The 14,208-nt window shown below is 44.7% G+C and overlaps 1 protein-coding gene across 1 annotated transcript; it reads left to right on the top strand.

Annotated features, from left to right (window-relative positions):
• The first annotated feature begins 5,346 nt into the window (after positions 1 to 5,346).
• Positions 5,347 to 9,271, top strand: LOC123157417 (ER lumen protein-retaining receptor erd-2.2). Its single transcript, XM_044575694.1, has 6 exons — positions 5,347 to 5,736; positions 7,425 to 7,624; positions 8,041 to 8,181; positions 8,266 to 8,346; positions 8,780 to 8,904; positions 8,981 to 9,271. Exons 1-6 carry the CDS (start codon positions 5,514 to 5,516, stop codon positions 9,027 to 9,029), a joined length of 819 nt encoding a protein of 272 aa, XP_044431629.1. The 5' UTR covers positions 5,347 to 5,513; the 3' UTR covers positions 9,030 to 9,271.
• Positions 9,272 to 14,208: the final 4,937 nt, after the last annotated feature.

The following is a 14,208-nucleotide window of genomic DNA, read 5'->3' as shown; positions in this document are numbered from 1 at the left end:
CGCAACGCTCACTGTTCATCCAGAGGCGGCATCGATCGGCTTCAGTTAGCAGCAATAGCGAAGGAATCGCTCGATCGGGTTCAGTTAACAGCCATCGATCGATTGCTCGGGTTTAGTAATGTGTAGCCTGCAGTGCAATCGCTCAGGTTCAGTTAGAGCCCAACGCCTCGCTCGGGTTCAGTTAGAGCCAATGCCTCGCACACATGTGTGTATGTGTACAAGAGAAACGTGCATCGCTCGGCCCCCGACCACCAACCGTAACCGGGAACTCGCCGAAATTTTCCTCGCCCTCACTTCTTCCATGGTTTTTTCCGTCATGGACGGCCCAAAGAATGTCATGCAGCTGCGTCTCCGGCCCGCCCAGGACGAAAAGCCCATTTTCTGTCATGATTTTTCGTCATAGAAGTAGGAGCCCACCACATCTATGATGATACTGGGTTTTGTCACAATTATCGTCATAGAAGTGTCATAAGTATGACAAAAAAAATTCGTTAGGCCCAAAATGTCACGGATGTGTCCTTTTTTTGTAGTGATAAACGAGACTATCTTGGTATTAATACCAAAGGTAAAAAAATCCCACGATGCTTACACAGCTCCGGCCTATTTCTTTATGCAATGTACTATACAAAATTGCCTCCAAAGTAATCTCCAATAGGTTGAAGTTGGTGCTACCTGAAATCATATTAGAGGAGCCATCGGCGTTTGTACCAGGCAAACTTATTACTGACAACATTATTGCAGCATATGAATGTCTTCATTTTATGAAGGGAAACAGGGCAAAGAGGAACAACCATTGTGCGTTAAAACTTGACATGATGAAGGCTTATGATAGGGTTGACGGGGATTATTTACAAGCAATTATGTTAAAGCTGGGTTTCACAGAGAGATGGGTAAATATTGTGATGGGAATGGTCAAATCAGTAAAATTCTCAGTCCTTTTCAATGGCGAGAAACTTGATGAGTTCAGTCCTTCACGAGGAATTCGACAGGGAGATCCAATCTCCCCATACCTCTTCCTAATTAAAGCAGAGGGCCTTTTCTGCCTCCTAAAATCTTTTGATAAGTCGTCCAGCTTGAGCGGGTTAAAGGTGGCACCGCTGGCACCACCTGTTAACCATTTATTATTCGCTAACGACAGCCTGCTATTTTTTAAGGCTAGTGGTGATGGGGCCAGAGAGGTGAACCAGATGTTGAACATATATTGTCAGGCTTCGGGACAGAGAATAAACTACTGAAAATCCTCAATCTTTTTTAGTAAGGGCTGCGCAAACCGTGTCAAAAGAAGAGATCAAGAAGTCTTACAGGTTCCCAATGAAACTCTCAATGAGAAATACTTGGGAATGCCCTCTAGTGTGGGATCATCAAAGAACGACGCTTTTAACTACCTTAAAGATTACCTCTAGAGTAAAGTTCAAGGGTGGATCAAGCATACAATGTCTTCGGCAGAGAAGGAAGTACTGGTTAAGGTAGTAGCTCAGGCGGTTCCCGTCTTCTCTATGTCATGTTTCAGGCTGCCTAGGGGCCTCTGTGAAACTTAAACATGTTTAATCAGAAACTTTTGGTGGGGGAGCAAAGATGGAAAACGAAAACCGCATTGGGTGTCCTGGGAAGCAATGACACAGCCAAAGATGATGGGGGGCTCGGCTTTAAAGATTTTGAATTGTTCAACTTATCTCGGCAAAACAAGCCTGGAGATTACTACAATCTTCTGAGTCCTTGAGTGGTCGTATCCTAAAAGTTGTATATTACCCTGGGGGCACTATCTTAGATTCCCAATTGGGAAGCAGACCCAGTCAGGTATGGAGATCGATAGTGGATGGAAGAGATGTGCTCAAACAAGGCATCATCAGACGCACTGGTGATGGAAGAACGACCAAAATTTGGTCTGATAATTGGATTCCGCGGGATGAGATGCTTCGACCCTATGACTGTATCACACAGGACCCTCCTGAGCTCGTATCGGAACTGATAGACCACACAACAGCCACATGGGATATGGATAAACTTTCTGCAATGTTCCTAACTATCGATGTGCCGGCTACAAGATCAATACTGTTATGTACAAGGATCATCTCTAACTCCTGGGCGTGGCACTTTGAGAGAAGCAGTCAGTTCACTGTGAAGTCATGCTACAGGATGCTGGTAGAGACCAAGAGGAGAAGAGAAGCTTGGTTGGAAGGAGATGCTGGATCGTCAAGCATTGATCGTGACAAGACATCCTGGAAGCAGCTATGGCAAACACCGGTACCAGGTAAAATCAGGATGTTTTTATGGTGTCTTGCTAAGCAATCATTGCCAACCGAGGATGTCCGAGCTCATCGAAAAATGTCCACCACAACATCCTGCGGCCTCTGTGGAGCGGCGGACTCATGGCGAGCATCTGTGACAGCCTTCAGAACCTAGTGCTAGACAATGGCTTTTCCTGATGAAAGACTCGCTCATGTTGCATTTGTCAAGCTTTCGATCACGTTGTGGGCCATTTGGTGGGCGAGGAGACAAGCCATTCATGAGCAGATCTACCAGAGTCCATCAGCCACATATTAGGTTATATGTAGGTTTATCTAGGAACTTGATATGCTGAAACCAGAGAAGAAAGCAACTAGCCAGAGAGGGTAACGACTACAGGTCAGACCAAAAGCTCCACCACCAGGGGTAGCTAAAGTCCACACGGATGCGGCAATGGCAAGATCTCATGTGGGTGGAGCTTGTGCAGTGGTCTGCAGAGATGCGAACGGCAACTTCTTGGGAAGCTCTGCTCTGGTGATACACGACATCACAAGTGTAGCGGCAATGGAGGCAATAGCCATCAGGGAGGGATTGGCGCTGCCCGATGATCTACACCTACAAGACATCATCATTGCTTCAGACACGAAGCAAGTCGTTTGAGATATCAACTCAGGGACGGAAGGGTGTATGGGTCGATAATCAGAGAGATTTCCTATCGTGCTTCTTTGATTAATTGTAAAATTACTTTCGAAGGTAGAGATGCAAATGTAGATGCTGATAGACTGGCTAAATTCTCTTACTCCCTCGATCAGGGGCGACATGTTTGGCTGCTCCACCCTCATGGTCCTTTTTGTATCCCACATCATGTGGTTTTTGAGTAATAAAGATGGGAGCTCCTATAAGGCGCTTAAGCGCCGGTTCAGCCAACTAGCGCCCCTTGTGGGCCGGCCTAGGAACAACCAGCGGATTTGTAGCGTGAAAAACGTCCAAAAAAAAATCCACTGAGGATTTGAGCTCACACCAACTAGTTACGGTGCACACAACCTTACCGCTCGAGCTACATTAAGCTGGTGAAAGAATGCATCGCGGAATATTTAAAACGTAGCCGTGCTATTTCTTGCACATACATTTCAGAAAAAAATGTTATATTTCAGAAAAAATCGTTTAAAAAAATCACGAACTAGGAAAAAAATTCATCGAATTTTTAAAAAGTTCATAAAATTTGAAAGAAAATTCATCCAATTTGAAAAAAGTTCATTGAACTTGAAGAAAAGTTCACCAAATTTAAAAAAAGTTCATAAAATTTGAAAAAAGTTCAACGAATTTGGAAAAAGTTCATCGAAGTTCGAAAAAAGCTCATCGAATTTCCAAAAAAGTTCATTGAACTTGAAGAAAAGTTCATCAAATTTAAAAAAAGTTCGTCAAATTTGAAAAAACTTCAACGAATTTGGAAAAAGTTCATCGAAGTTCGAAAAAAGTTCATCGAATTTCCAGAAAAGTTCATCGAATTCAAAAAAATCATCAAATTCGGGAAAATGTTCATCAATATTGAAAAAAGTTCATCGATTTTGTTAGAAGTTCATTCATTTTGAATAAGTTCACTCAATTGTGCAAAAGAAAAAAAGAAAAAGAAAAAGTTCATCGATTTGAAAAAAGGTCATAGAAATTGAAAAAAAATCATCAAATTTGAAAAGAGTTCATAGAATTTAAAAGTAATTGATATAATTTGAAAAATAGTTCATCAAATTTGAAAAAGGTTCATGAAATTCAAAAAATAGTTCACTAGTTGAAGAAATAGTTCATTGAATTTAAAAAGTTTCTGCATTTTTGAAAAATATAAAAGAAAAAGGAAAGAAATAGAAAAAGAACAACAAAATTGAAAATAGAAACAAGAAAAAAAACAAAAAAGGGGAACGATAGGAAGTGAACACACGACGTGTTCTGTCCCAGGTGGTTTGTGGAGCTCCTCTCTACCGAAGATATCGGCGTTCGATTCCCTCGCGTGCTCCTTTTTTCCCCAGTTTTAACAGAAACAGAAAAAAGGCACGTGGGCCGGCCCAGCGAGGAAGGGCTGCAGGCGCCCGTTTGCAAAAACACTACTAATGGGCGCCTGCAGCGCTAAATAGGAAATGCCAATAAAAGCTAGTCTTTCCCCCTAAAAAAAGAAACTGCACAGGAACAGTAATTGGGCCAACGCCGAAATTGGGCTACTAAACAGAGGCTGGTCTGTCTCAAAAAAAAAAGAGGCTGGTGGCACACCGCGAGGATGGACGAGACGCAGCAAGTAAAAAACGTTCATTGTTTGTGCTGTCCACAGCGAGCCGCGCTCGGCATGGCATGGCACTGGCAGGCATCCAGCCGTTTCCTCCGTGCGGCGGCCGACGGCGACGGGCCTCCCCCCTCACGGCACGATGGGGCGGGTGGTGCGGTACACCGGCCCGTCCGGCACGGCTACGTATACGTACGACAATCCGCGGCAAGCTGGCGAAGAACCGGGCCCCGGATGACAGACAGGGCGTTGCCGTTTCGTAGCTCATCCATTGGTGGAAGTCGCCGTCTCGCCAGGCTCCGCGCTCCACTCCACGAGGTCGGTCCTCGAGGCCTCCGTGCGAGTCGCCGTCGTCGCTCCCTCCCCACTCCGCTAGGTCCTCGAGGCGCATTAACAATTCTAACACGTTCAAGTCAACACACCGGATCGTTCAGCTCAGCCGATCGGTCCAGGTAGATCGGTCAGATGGCTTAACCCGGCCTACTCCCATCGAACCGAATCGAACGACCCACTCGCCACGCCGGACCCCCCACCTACGCGAACCAAACTCGCAGTAGGAAGCATATCCTCAAATGCAAATACTACGGTTTAATTGCGTATATTTTATTGCCTATCTATCTATCCATTAATTGGAAAAGGAGGCGAGTTATAATACTACCAAAATCTGGTATGAACCGGTGACTCATCAAAGCAAAGATAAGCATCACATTTATCCTACGTTTCCATATACTAGTAACCTGCCTCCAAAAAAAAAACAGCCTGATCTCCCGAGGCGACGACACGAAACGGTTGCAGCTGCACCAAACCCAGCCCGACCCGGCCGGCCTTTACTCCACCACCACAGTATCAGTACCGCACCCATCCATCCTCCTCTCCTGCAAAACCAAAGGCCAGACCCAGACCAGACCGCTCACGCCGCACCGCACGCGCTGCACGGGCACCCAACACAAGCCCTTCTCCGATCGTGCTCGCTCGCCGCCGGTACTAGTCTAGTAGAGCAGCGGGGAGGAGCTCCGAGATGAGGGCGCCGCGGAGGCCGATGGCGGTGGTGCTGAGCTGGGTGCGGAGGCAGCCGCCCAAGGTCAAGGCCTTCCTCGCCGTCGTCGCGGGCATGACCGCGCTCGTCTTCATCCGCTTCATCGTCCACGACCACGACAACCTCTTCGTCGCCGCCGAGGCCGCGCACGCGCTCGGCATCGCCGTGCTCATCTACAAGCTCACCAAGGAGAAGACCTGCGCTGGTTCGTTCTCTTCTCTTCTCTTCTCTTGCCCCCCTTTTCCCAAAGCTATCCTCTCGATCCGTCCAGCTAGCTTGACTTTACCGCGGTCTGATCTGATTTTTCCAAAGTTTCTTCCTTTCTGGGTCACCTTTGCGCTAAAAACATATGGATTTTTTTTCTTTCCCTTTGGAATCATGAACCTGATTTATCCTCGGACCTAGGCACTTCTGTGCTTTTGTGGGTGAGGCATATGAAATTATGAATCCACGGTTTTGCTATGAGAGGTAACTGTTACTTGGGACACTGTCTGCGACTTGCGCTGCGTGGTGCATTGCAAGCCAGTGGAATATTACTACTCCGTACATGCTGATCTGGGGAACGCTGAAATTCTTGTGTGGTCATTTCGCTCGATGTGTGCAAAGTGAGGAAAAAGCATGTGCCTGTTCCATCCAACTGCCCTGCCCCGTTCGCGTGTCTCTAGCTGCATCTGTATACTGTAGAGGTCCTGCTACCAAATGCCCGTTCTATGAATGTGGTTCCATAAGATTCTAGCAGATTGTTCTGATCAGTATGGTGTATGTGATAGTGCATAAAGTGTTTGTTTGGACCATTTCATCTCTTGGAGCTTCAGTCCAGTCCCTACTGGAACACCTGTCTCTCTCATGGACTTGCTGTTCGTAAGAAACTTTCCTGCTTTATTTGTTGGAATGACTTTGTCCCTAGATGCTATTTTGATGAAAAAAAAGGGCCCGTGGATGGTGCAAACTTATGTAGTACTATTTGCATGAGAAAAAGAACCAACAAACATGCTGTTCATAGACATCAGCATCATTTCATTCTTGTAATTTGTGTTTCGGATCCTTATTAGGAACATATGTGTGCCCCTTCTGTTCTTCGTCTGTTTAGATGCATGTTTTCTTTGCGGAAAGTGAGCTCCTTTGTTCTTCCTCTGTTTAAGATGCATGTTTTCTTTGCGAAACGAAGCAGCTCTAGCAGAGCTAGAAACGGAAGCCGTAGCAGCATCGTCTTCCTTCTTCTAGACAGTGAGCTAGGAATTTTTAGTTGATCTACCCTTATGTTTGCTGCTGGGGTTTAGGTAACTGTGGCATTATATTAAGAGACATGAACCACTCCTCTCTTTTTCTGCATGTCACTGAAGGATTTCTCTTTTTCTTAGCGTGTCTGCTGCTCATGTTGCTGCCTGACTCTTAGCTGTTTGAATGTTATGATCAGGTTTCTGTTTCATCACCTGATACAAGATACAAGGAAAATTTCTATGCTCAAGCTCTGAAAAATTTCTATACAACTATGTACATGTATAATTTGTATGGTCACAGAATCTGCCTTCTCACATATCTGGGTACTCTCTCTGATCTGAATTAATTGACGCATCCTCTATACAATGTCCATTATACATAGAGGTTGCGTCATTTAATTTGGGACATTGTATAGAGGCTGCATCAATTAATTCGGATCGGAGGGAGTAATAAAGTTACTTAGATAATGGAATCTATGTACCAGGTTTTCATTAACGAGAAATTGGGTCTCTACTGATAGTGAAGTGCATACAGATGACTGATCTGCTGTAATATAACACACTAGCTGCCATATCAGTGTGATAAATTTGCTTATTTTTCCTTTGGTGTATTTGTTCGTGATAATTGCTCTGTAATCTATATACATGCTCTAATTTGCCCTCTTTCTTGCAGGACTTTCACTCAAGTCTCAGGATTTAACAGCACTGTTCCTGGCGGTTAGGTTGTACTGCAGCTTTGTTATGGAGTATGACATCCATACAATACTGGATTCAGCTACACTAGTAGCTACTCTTTTCGTCATTTACATGATTCGGTTCAGACTGAGGTCAACTTATATGTTGGACAAGGACAATTTTGCATTGTACTACGTGGTAAGAATTCAACTTCTAAACTATAAAACTGTGAGGATTTAGGTTGTTAGGCATTAGTTGATTATGGAGTCTTATTTCTTGTGTCACCTCTTCGACTTCAGTTTTCTCACTACTAGACATTAGTTGATTATATGGAGTCTTATTTCTTGTGTCACCTCCTCTTCGACTTCAGTTTTTCACTACTAGACATTAGTTGATTATGGAGTCTTACTTCTTGTGTCACCTCTTCGACTTCAGTTTTCTCACTACCAAGACCATTCCTGGTTGTATGTTGTACGTCCACAAGATGTCAGTATCACTTTTAGAAAGAGTTGTATCTTTGCCCCTTGTGATAGCTCGTTTTGCATGTTAATCTGTTTACCTTGTGAACTTCCTCTTATTGCCGCCAATACTAACTTATTAGACTTACTGTCCAGGTTGTACCATGTTGTGTGCTGGCATTTATTGCTCATCCTTCAACCTCACATGTCATGATCAATAGGATCTGCTGGGCCTTCTGTGTTTACTTGGAAGCTGTTTCAGTGCTGCCCCAGTTGCGCTTGATGCAAAATACAAAGGTAACTGTTAAAGTATACATCGGCCCTTGGATGCAGAATTGAACAGTCAAATTTATCTAACAGTTAAGATATGTTTTTGAGCAGATTGTTGAACCATTCACAGCTCATTATGTGTTTGCATTGGGTGTGGCAAGGTTCCTTAGCTGTGCACACTGGGTCCTTCAGGTTCTTTACCCTATCCTTTTCTTCTTTAAAGATACAATTTTAAAGCACCAATACGAACTTCTTAAAGGCCATCTATATGATTAAATATTCGAAAAGAGTGGTCCAATGTCCAGATACTTTTGGTGAACAAAGCAGAACAGTGAAAACATAGTTTTACTACACACATAAAATAAAATGGCACCTCTTGCTGCTGTTTACTGTTTACGCCATTAAGTAGAAGTTCACATAATCAAATATTTTTAATTGAGGTACATTTCCATTTGTTACCATCATCATCACCCATGTTCATGCCTGATTTAACATATCCTGGAAATCATAATTTTACCTAGTTGCATGTTGGGATGGTATCGGTATCTTCTCGGTGTCTGCACACTTAGCTGCATCATGACTGTGTGGGTCCATCTAAACCAAGTAATGGTACTTGTCTTTTTAGGTCTTGGATACTCGTGGCAGATTATTGACTGCTCTGGGCTATGGCTTTTGGCCATCGATGGTGCTCCTCTCTGAAATCGTCCAGACGTTCATCCTTGCAGATTTCTGCTACTACTATGTGAAGAGGTACATAATCTTAGCTTCTGCTATCACTTTGGCAAACCATTTAACATGTGATAACCGGTGACATGTTGCGGTGCAGTCTTGCTGGCGGACAACTAGTGCTGCGACTTCCTTCTGGGGTGGTGTAAAATCTGCAATATGATGCACAACTCATTTGTTCGGTGCTGTGTCTTACTGTTGAACAGTGGCTCTGCTTCTGGCGCCCAACCTTCTCTCTTCCCATGTGGGATGGATTCAAGAGTCTTGTTTGCCTTTTCTTTTTCCAGTTATAAACTGTTTGGTGAAAATTGTACCGGAGACTGTTGGTCGTGAAGCTTAGGCTGTTGAGAATACTATCTATAGCTGACTATTTATCCAGACTAGTTTTCAAGTACTTGCCTCCTTACATGCTCAGTCATCCCAGTTCCGGATTGGGGAGGCCATGAGATCCTCCATTTTCGATGGTCATGTTCTCTTTTCATTTGTGTTGATCTGGTGTTGTAGCTCTGAGCATTGGCCTGGCCAGGTTTCCAGCTTGAGCCAACATCTCCAGTTTTTGTATGGGCCTTGGATTCTGCTGAATTTGCAGTGCCGTCACGTCAACAAAACTGAATGAGAGTTGTTGTTCAGGCTATGGGCAGGTCATCGGCGGGATTCGGCTTGTTTCACTAAGAAAAGGTCTGGTTTTGTTTAGTTTTTTCTATTAGTGCAATTTTTCCTAGTTCAATCTTTTGTCAAAACTCTGCAGTTTCATCACTAACAGCTTCAATGATTCCAACATTTTTGGCAAGGTTTGGTGGTGGTCATCTTTTAGGGCATCTTTTATTACCCGCCATACATTATAAATCCCGTGGTATTAGAGTCTCTGCATGATATGCTCTTCCATTTTATTTATGAGATTAGAACGCCCAGCTGCTCCTGATAAAAATGCAAACTTGACCTCCCGTGCGCATCAGATGATGCAGTACGATTCGTCTCCCTGCTTACACTTGAGAGGATGGCGGAAAACCAGCCCATGCCAACACCTCGTCGAGAATATTTAAATCCATCGCGCAGCTGTGCAAGAAACCGACGAGATGGCACAGATATGTACTTGCAATGCAATCCAATGCTTTACTTGCCGTGAGCAGGACGGCTGCTTCTACCTTGCCGGCCGGCAAGTTTGAAGTCCACGAGACGGCAACCCTCATCTTGCGTTCCGTTTCAAACGTCTCACCACGATATGCATAGTCATTGACGGTGAGGATCTTAAGTTGTCATAGTCAATGATGATGGTCGAAAGTTCCAAGGAAAAAACTTCAAATTGGGACGGCGATCCTCTCGATACATGCATAGCCACGGACGGCTGTTGGCGAATCTATACGAAGTACGTAAAAACGATAGATGGCACTCCCTCCCTTGTTTACAAATATATAAGATATTTGGATATTTTATTATGAATTACGTATGGTCGGAAATGAGTAAAGAAGCACACTAAAACATGTCTGTATATGCATTCATTTAAAAAAAAATCAGATCATTTTATATTTATGAAGGAATGAAGTATATATACCAGTAAAACTAATCAATGGCAGGAGTCAGGTTGGGCTTTCACACTCTCTTGACATTGGGCGCCTGGATCTTCTATGTCTAACCATCGTTCCCGTAGCTGCGACCAGGATCCGGAACCCCGTAGTGGCCTCCATCCACCCCACATGTTGCCCGAGCTCCACCTTCGGCTTCGGCGTCACCCCATCTCCCGGCAACTCCAGGCGCCTGCTACATTAACGCTCCGGCACTCCGGGACGAAGCTGAGTTTTTGTACTGGATGCGCCTTCACGCCAGCTGCCAGTTGCGTCAGTTATTCAACGCCCTCGCCAACGTCTCTGCCTCCACGTTCGCCGCGACTGTCCTGCTCACTCATGGTGGTCCGGCCCCGCCATTGGAGGATGATGTTGGGAAACGTAGCAAAAATTCAAAATTTTCTACTCATCACCAAGATCAATCTATGGAGATACTAGCAACGAGAGAGATGGGAGTGCATCTTCATATCCTTGAAGATCGCGATGCGGAAGCGTTACAAGAACACGGTCGGTGGAGTCGTTCACGAAACGATTCAAATCGCGACCGAATCCGATCTAAGCACCAAAGAACGGTGCCTCCGCGTTCAACACACGTGCAGCCCGGTGACGTCTCCCGTGCCTTGATCCAGCAAGGAGAGAGGGAGAGGTTGGGAAGATTCCGTCCAGCAGCAGCACAACGACGTGGTGGTGATGGAGGAGCGTGCCACTCCAGCAGGGCTTCGCTAAGCACTGCGAGAGATGAGGAGGGAGAGGGTAGGGCTGCGCCAGGAGAGAGGGAAACTCATGTTCTAGGCAGCCCCAAAAAACCCCACTATATATAGGGGAAGGGGAGGGGGGCCGGCCCCCTCCAGATCCCATCTAGAGGGGAGGGGCGGCGGCCAGGAGGGGAGGCTTGCCCCCAAGCAAGGTGGAGGCGCCCCCCTCCCCTAGGGTTTTCAACCCTAGGCGCCTTGGGCCCTTGGGGAGGGGCGCACCAGCCCACTAGGGGCTGGTTCCCTCCCATATTTAGCCCATCAAGCCCCCCGGGGCAGGTGGCCCCACCCGGTGGTCCCGGTACAATATCGATAACCCCCGAACTATTTCGGTGACTGAAACTGGACTTCCCATATATAAATCTTTACCTCGGGACCATTCCGGAACTCCTCGTGACGTCCGGGATCTCATCCGGGACTCCGAACAACATTCGGTAACCACATACAAACTTCCTTTATAACCCTAGCGTCATCAAACCTTAAGTGTGTAGACCCTACGGGTTCGGGAATCATGCAGACATGACCGAGACAGCTCTCTGGCCAATAACCAACAGCGGGATCTGGATACCCATGTTGGCTCCCACATGTTCCACGATGATCTCATCGGATGAACCACGATGTCAAGGATTCAAGCAATCCCGTATACAATTCCCTTTGTCAATCGGTATGTTACTTGCCCGAGATTCGATCGTCGGTATCCCAATACCTCGTTCAATCTCGTTACCGGCAAGTCACTTTACTCGTTCCGTAATGCATGATCCCGTGACTAACTACTTAGTCACATTGAGCTCATTATGATGATGCATTACCGAGTGGGCCCAGAGATACCTCTCCGTCATACGGAATGACAAATCCCAGCCTCGATTCGTGCCAACCCAACAGACACTTTCGGAGATACCTGTAGTGCACCTTTATAGCCACCTAGTTACGTTGTGACGTTTGGTACACCCAAAGCACTCCTACGATATCCGGGAGTTACACAATCTCATGGTCTAAGGAAATGATACTTCACATTAGAAAAGCTCTTAGCAAATGAACTACACGATCTTGTGCTATGCTTAGGATTGGGTCTTGTCCATCACATCATTCTCCTAATGATGTGATCCCATTATCAATGACATCCAATGTCCATGGTCAGGAAACCATAACCATCTATTGATCAACGAGCTAGTCAATTAGAGGCTCACCAGGGACATGTTGTGGTCTATGTATTCACACATGTATTACGGTTTCCAGCTAATACAATTATAGCATGAACAATAGACAATTATCATGAACAAGGAAATACAATGATAACCATTTTATTATTGCCTCTAGGGTATATTTCCAACAGTCTCCCACTTGCACTAGAGTCAATAATCTAGTTCACATCACTATGTGATTGTAATGAATCCAACACCCATTGGGTTTGATCATATCTCGCTTGTGAGAGAGGTTATTAGTCAATGGGTCTGAATCTTTCAGATCCGTGTGTGCTTTACAAATCTCTATGTCATCTCCTAGATGCAGCTACCACGCGCTATTCGGAACTATTCCAAATAACTGCTCTACTATACGAATCCAGTTTACTACTCAGAGTCATCCGGATTAGTGTCAAAGTTTGCATCGGCGTAACCCTTTACGACAAACTCTTTTACCACCTCCATTATCGAGAAAATTCCTTAGTCCACTAGTTACTAAGGATAACCTTGATCGTTGTGCTGTGATCCATTCCTGGATCACACTTGTACCCCCTGACTGACTCATGGCAAGGCACACTTCAGGTGCGGTACACAACATAGCATATTGTGGAGCCTACATCTAAAGCATAGGGGACGACCTTCGTCCTTTCTCTCTCTTCTGCCGTGGTCAGGTCTTGAGTCTTACTCAATACTCACACCTTACAGCCAAGAACTCCTTCTTTGCTGATCTATTTTGAACTCCTTGAAAATCTTCTCACGGTATGTGTTCATTTGAAAGTAATATTAAGCATTTTGATCTATCTTATAGATCTTGATGCTCATTGTTCAAGTAGCCTAATCCAGGTTTTCCATTGAAAAACACTTTTCAAATAACCCTATATGCTTTCTAGAAATTCTACAGCATTTCTGATCAACAATATGTTAACAACATATACTCATCAGAAATGATATAGTGCTCCCACTCACTTCTTTGGAAATACAAGTTTCTCATAAACTTTGTATAAACCCAAAATCTTTGATCATCTCATCAAAGCGTGTATTCCAACTCCGAGATGCTCACTCCAGTCCTTAGAAGGATTACTGGAGCTTTGCATACTTGTTAGCATCTTTCATGATTGACAAAACCTTCTGGTTGTATCACATACAACCTTTCCTCAAGAAAATCATCGAGGAAACAATGTTTTGACATCTTATCTACAACATTTCATAAATAATGCAGTAACTGCTAATATAATTCCAACAGACTCTTAGCATCGCTACGAGTGAGAAAGTCTCATCGTAGTCAACTCCTTGAACTTGTCGGAAATCATCCTAGCGACAATTCGAGCTTTCTTAATGGTGACACTTACCATCATTGTCTGTCTTCCTTTTAAAATCCATCTGTACTCAACAACCTTACGACCATCGAGTAGTTCTTCCAAAGTCTATACTTTGTTTTTATACATGGATCCTCTCTTAGATTTTATGGCCTCGAGCCATTTGTCAGAATCCGGGCCCACTGTCGCTTCTCCATAGCTCGTAGGTTCATTGTTGTCTAGCAACATGACCTCTAAGACAGGATTACGTACCACTCTGAAGTAGTACGCATCCTTGTCGACCTACGAGGTTTGGTAGTGACTTGATCTGAAGTTTCATGATCACTATCATCAGCTTCCACTTCAATTGCTGTAGGCGCCATAGGAATAACTTCCTGTGCCCTGCTACACACTAGTTGAAATGATGGTTCAATAACCTCATCAAGTCTCCACCATCCTCCCACTCAATTCTTTCAAGAGAAACTTTTCCTCGAGAAAGGACCTGATTCTAGAAACAATCGCTTTTGCTTCCGGATCT

This window comes from Triticum aestivum, chromosome 7B (assembly GCF_018294505.1).
Source record: "Triticum aestivum cultivar Chinese Spring chromosome 7B, IWGSC CS RefSeq v2.1, whole genome shotgun sequence".
In the NCBI taxonomy this organism is placed as follows: domain Eukaryota; kingdom Viridiplantae; phylum Streptophyta; class Magnoliopsida; order Poales; family Poaceae; genus Triticum; species Triticum aestivum.
This window is presented reverse-complemented; position numbering and strand designations above follow the sequence as displayed.

Excerpts from the sequence above, each read along its gene's own strand:
- LOC123157417 (XM_044575694.1), top strand. The coding sequence starts at position 5,514 with ATGAGGGCGCCGCGGAGGCCGATGGCGGTGGTGCTGAGCTGGGTGCGG. Across the intron at positions 5,737-7,424 it reads CAAGGAGAAGACCTGCGCTG|GACTTTCACTCAAGTCTCAG; the intron begins GTTCGTTCTCTT and ends TCTTTCTTGCAG. Across the intron at positions 8,347-8,779 it reads GTGCACACTGGGTCCTTCAG|GTCTTGGATACTCGTGGCAG; the intron begins GTTCTTTACCCT and ends TTGTCTTTTTAG.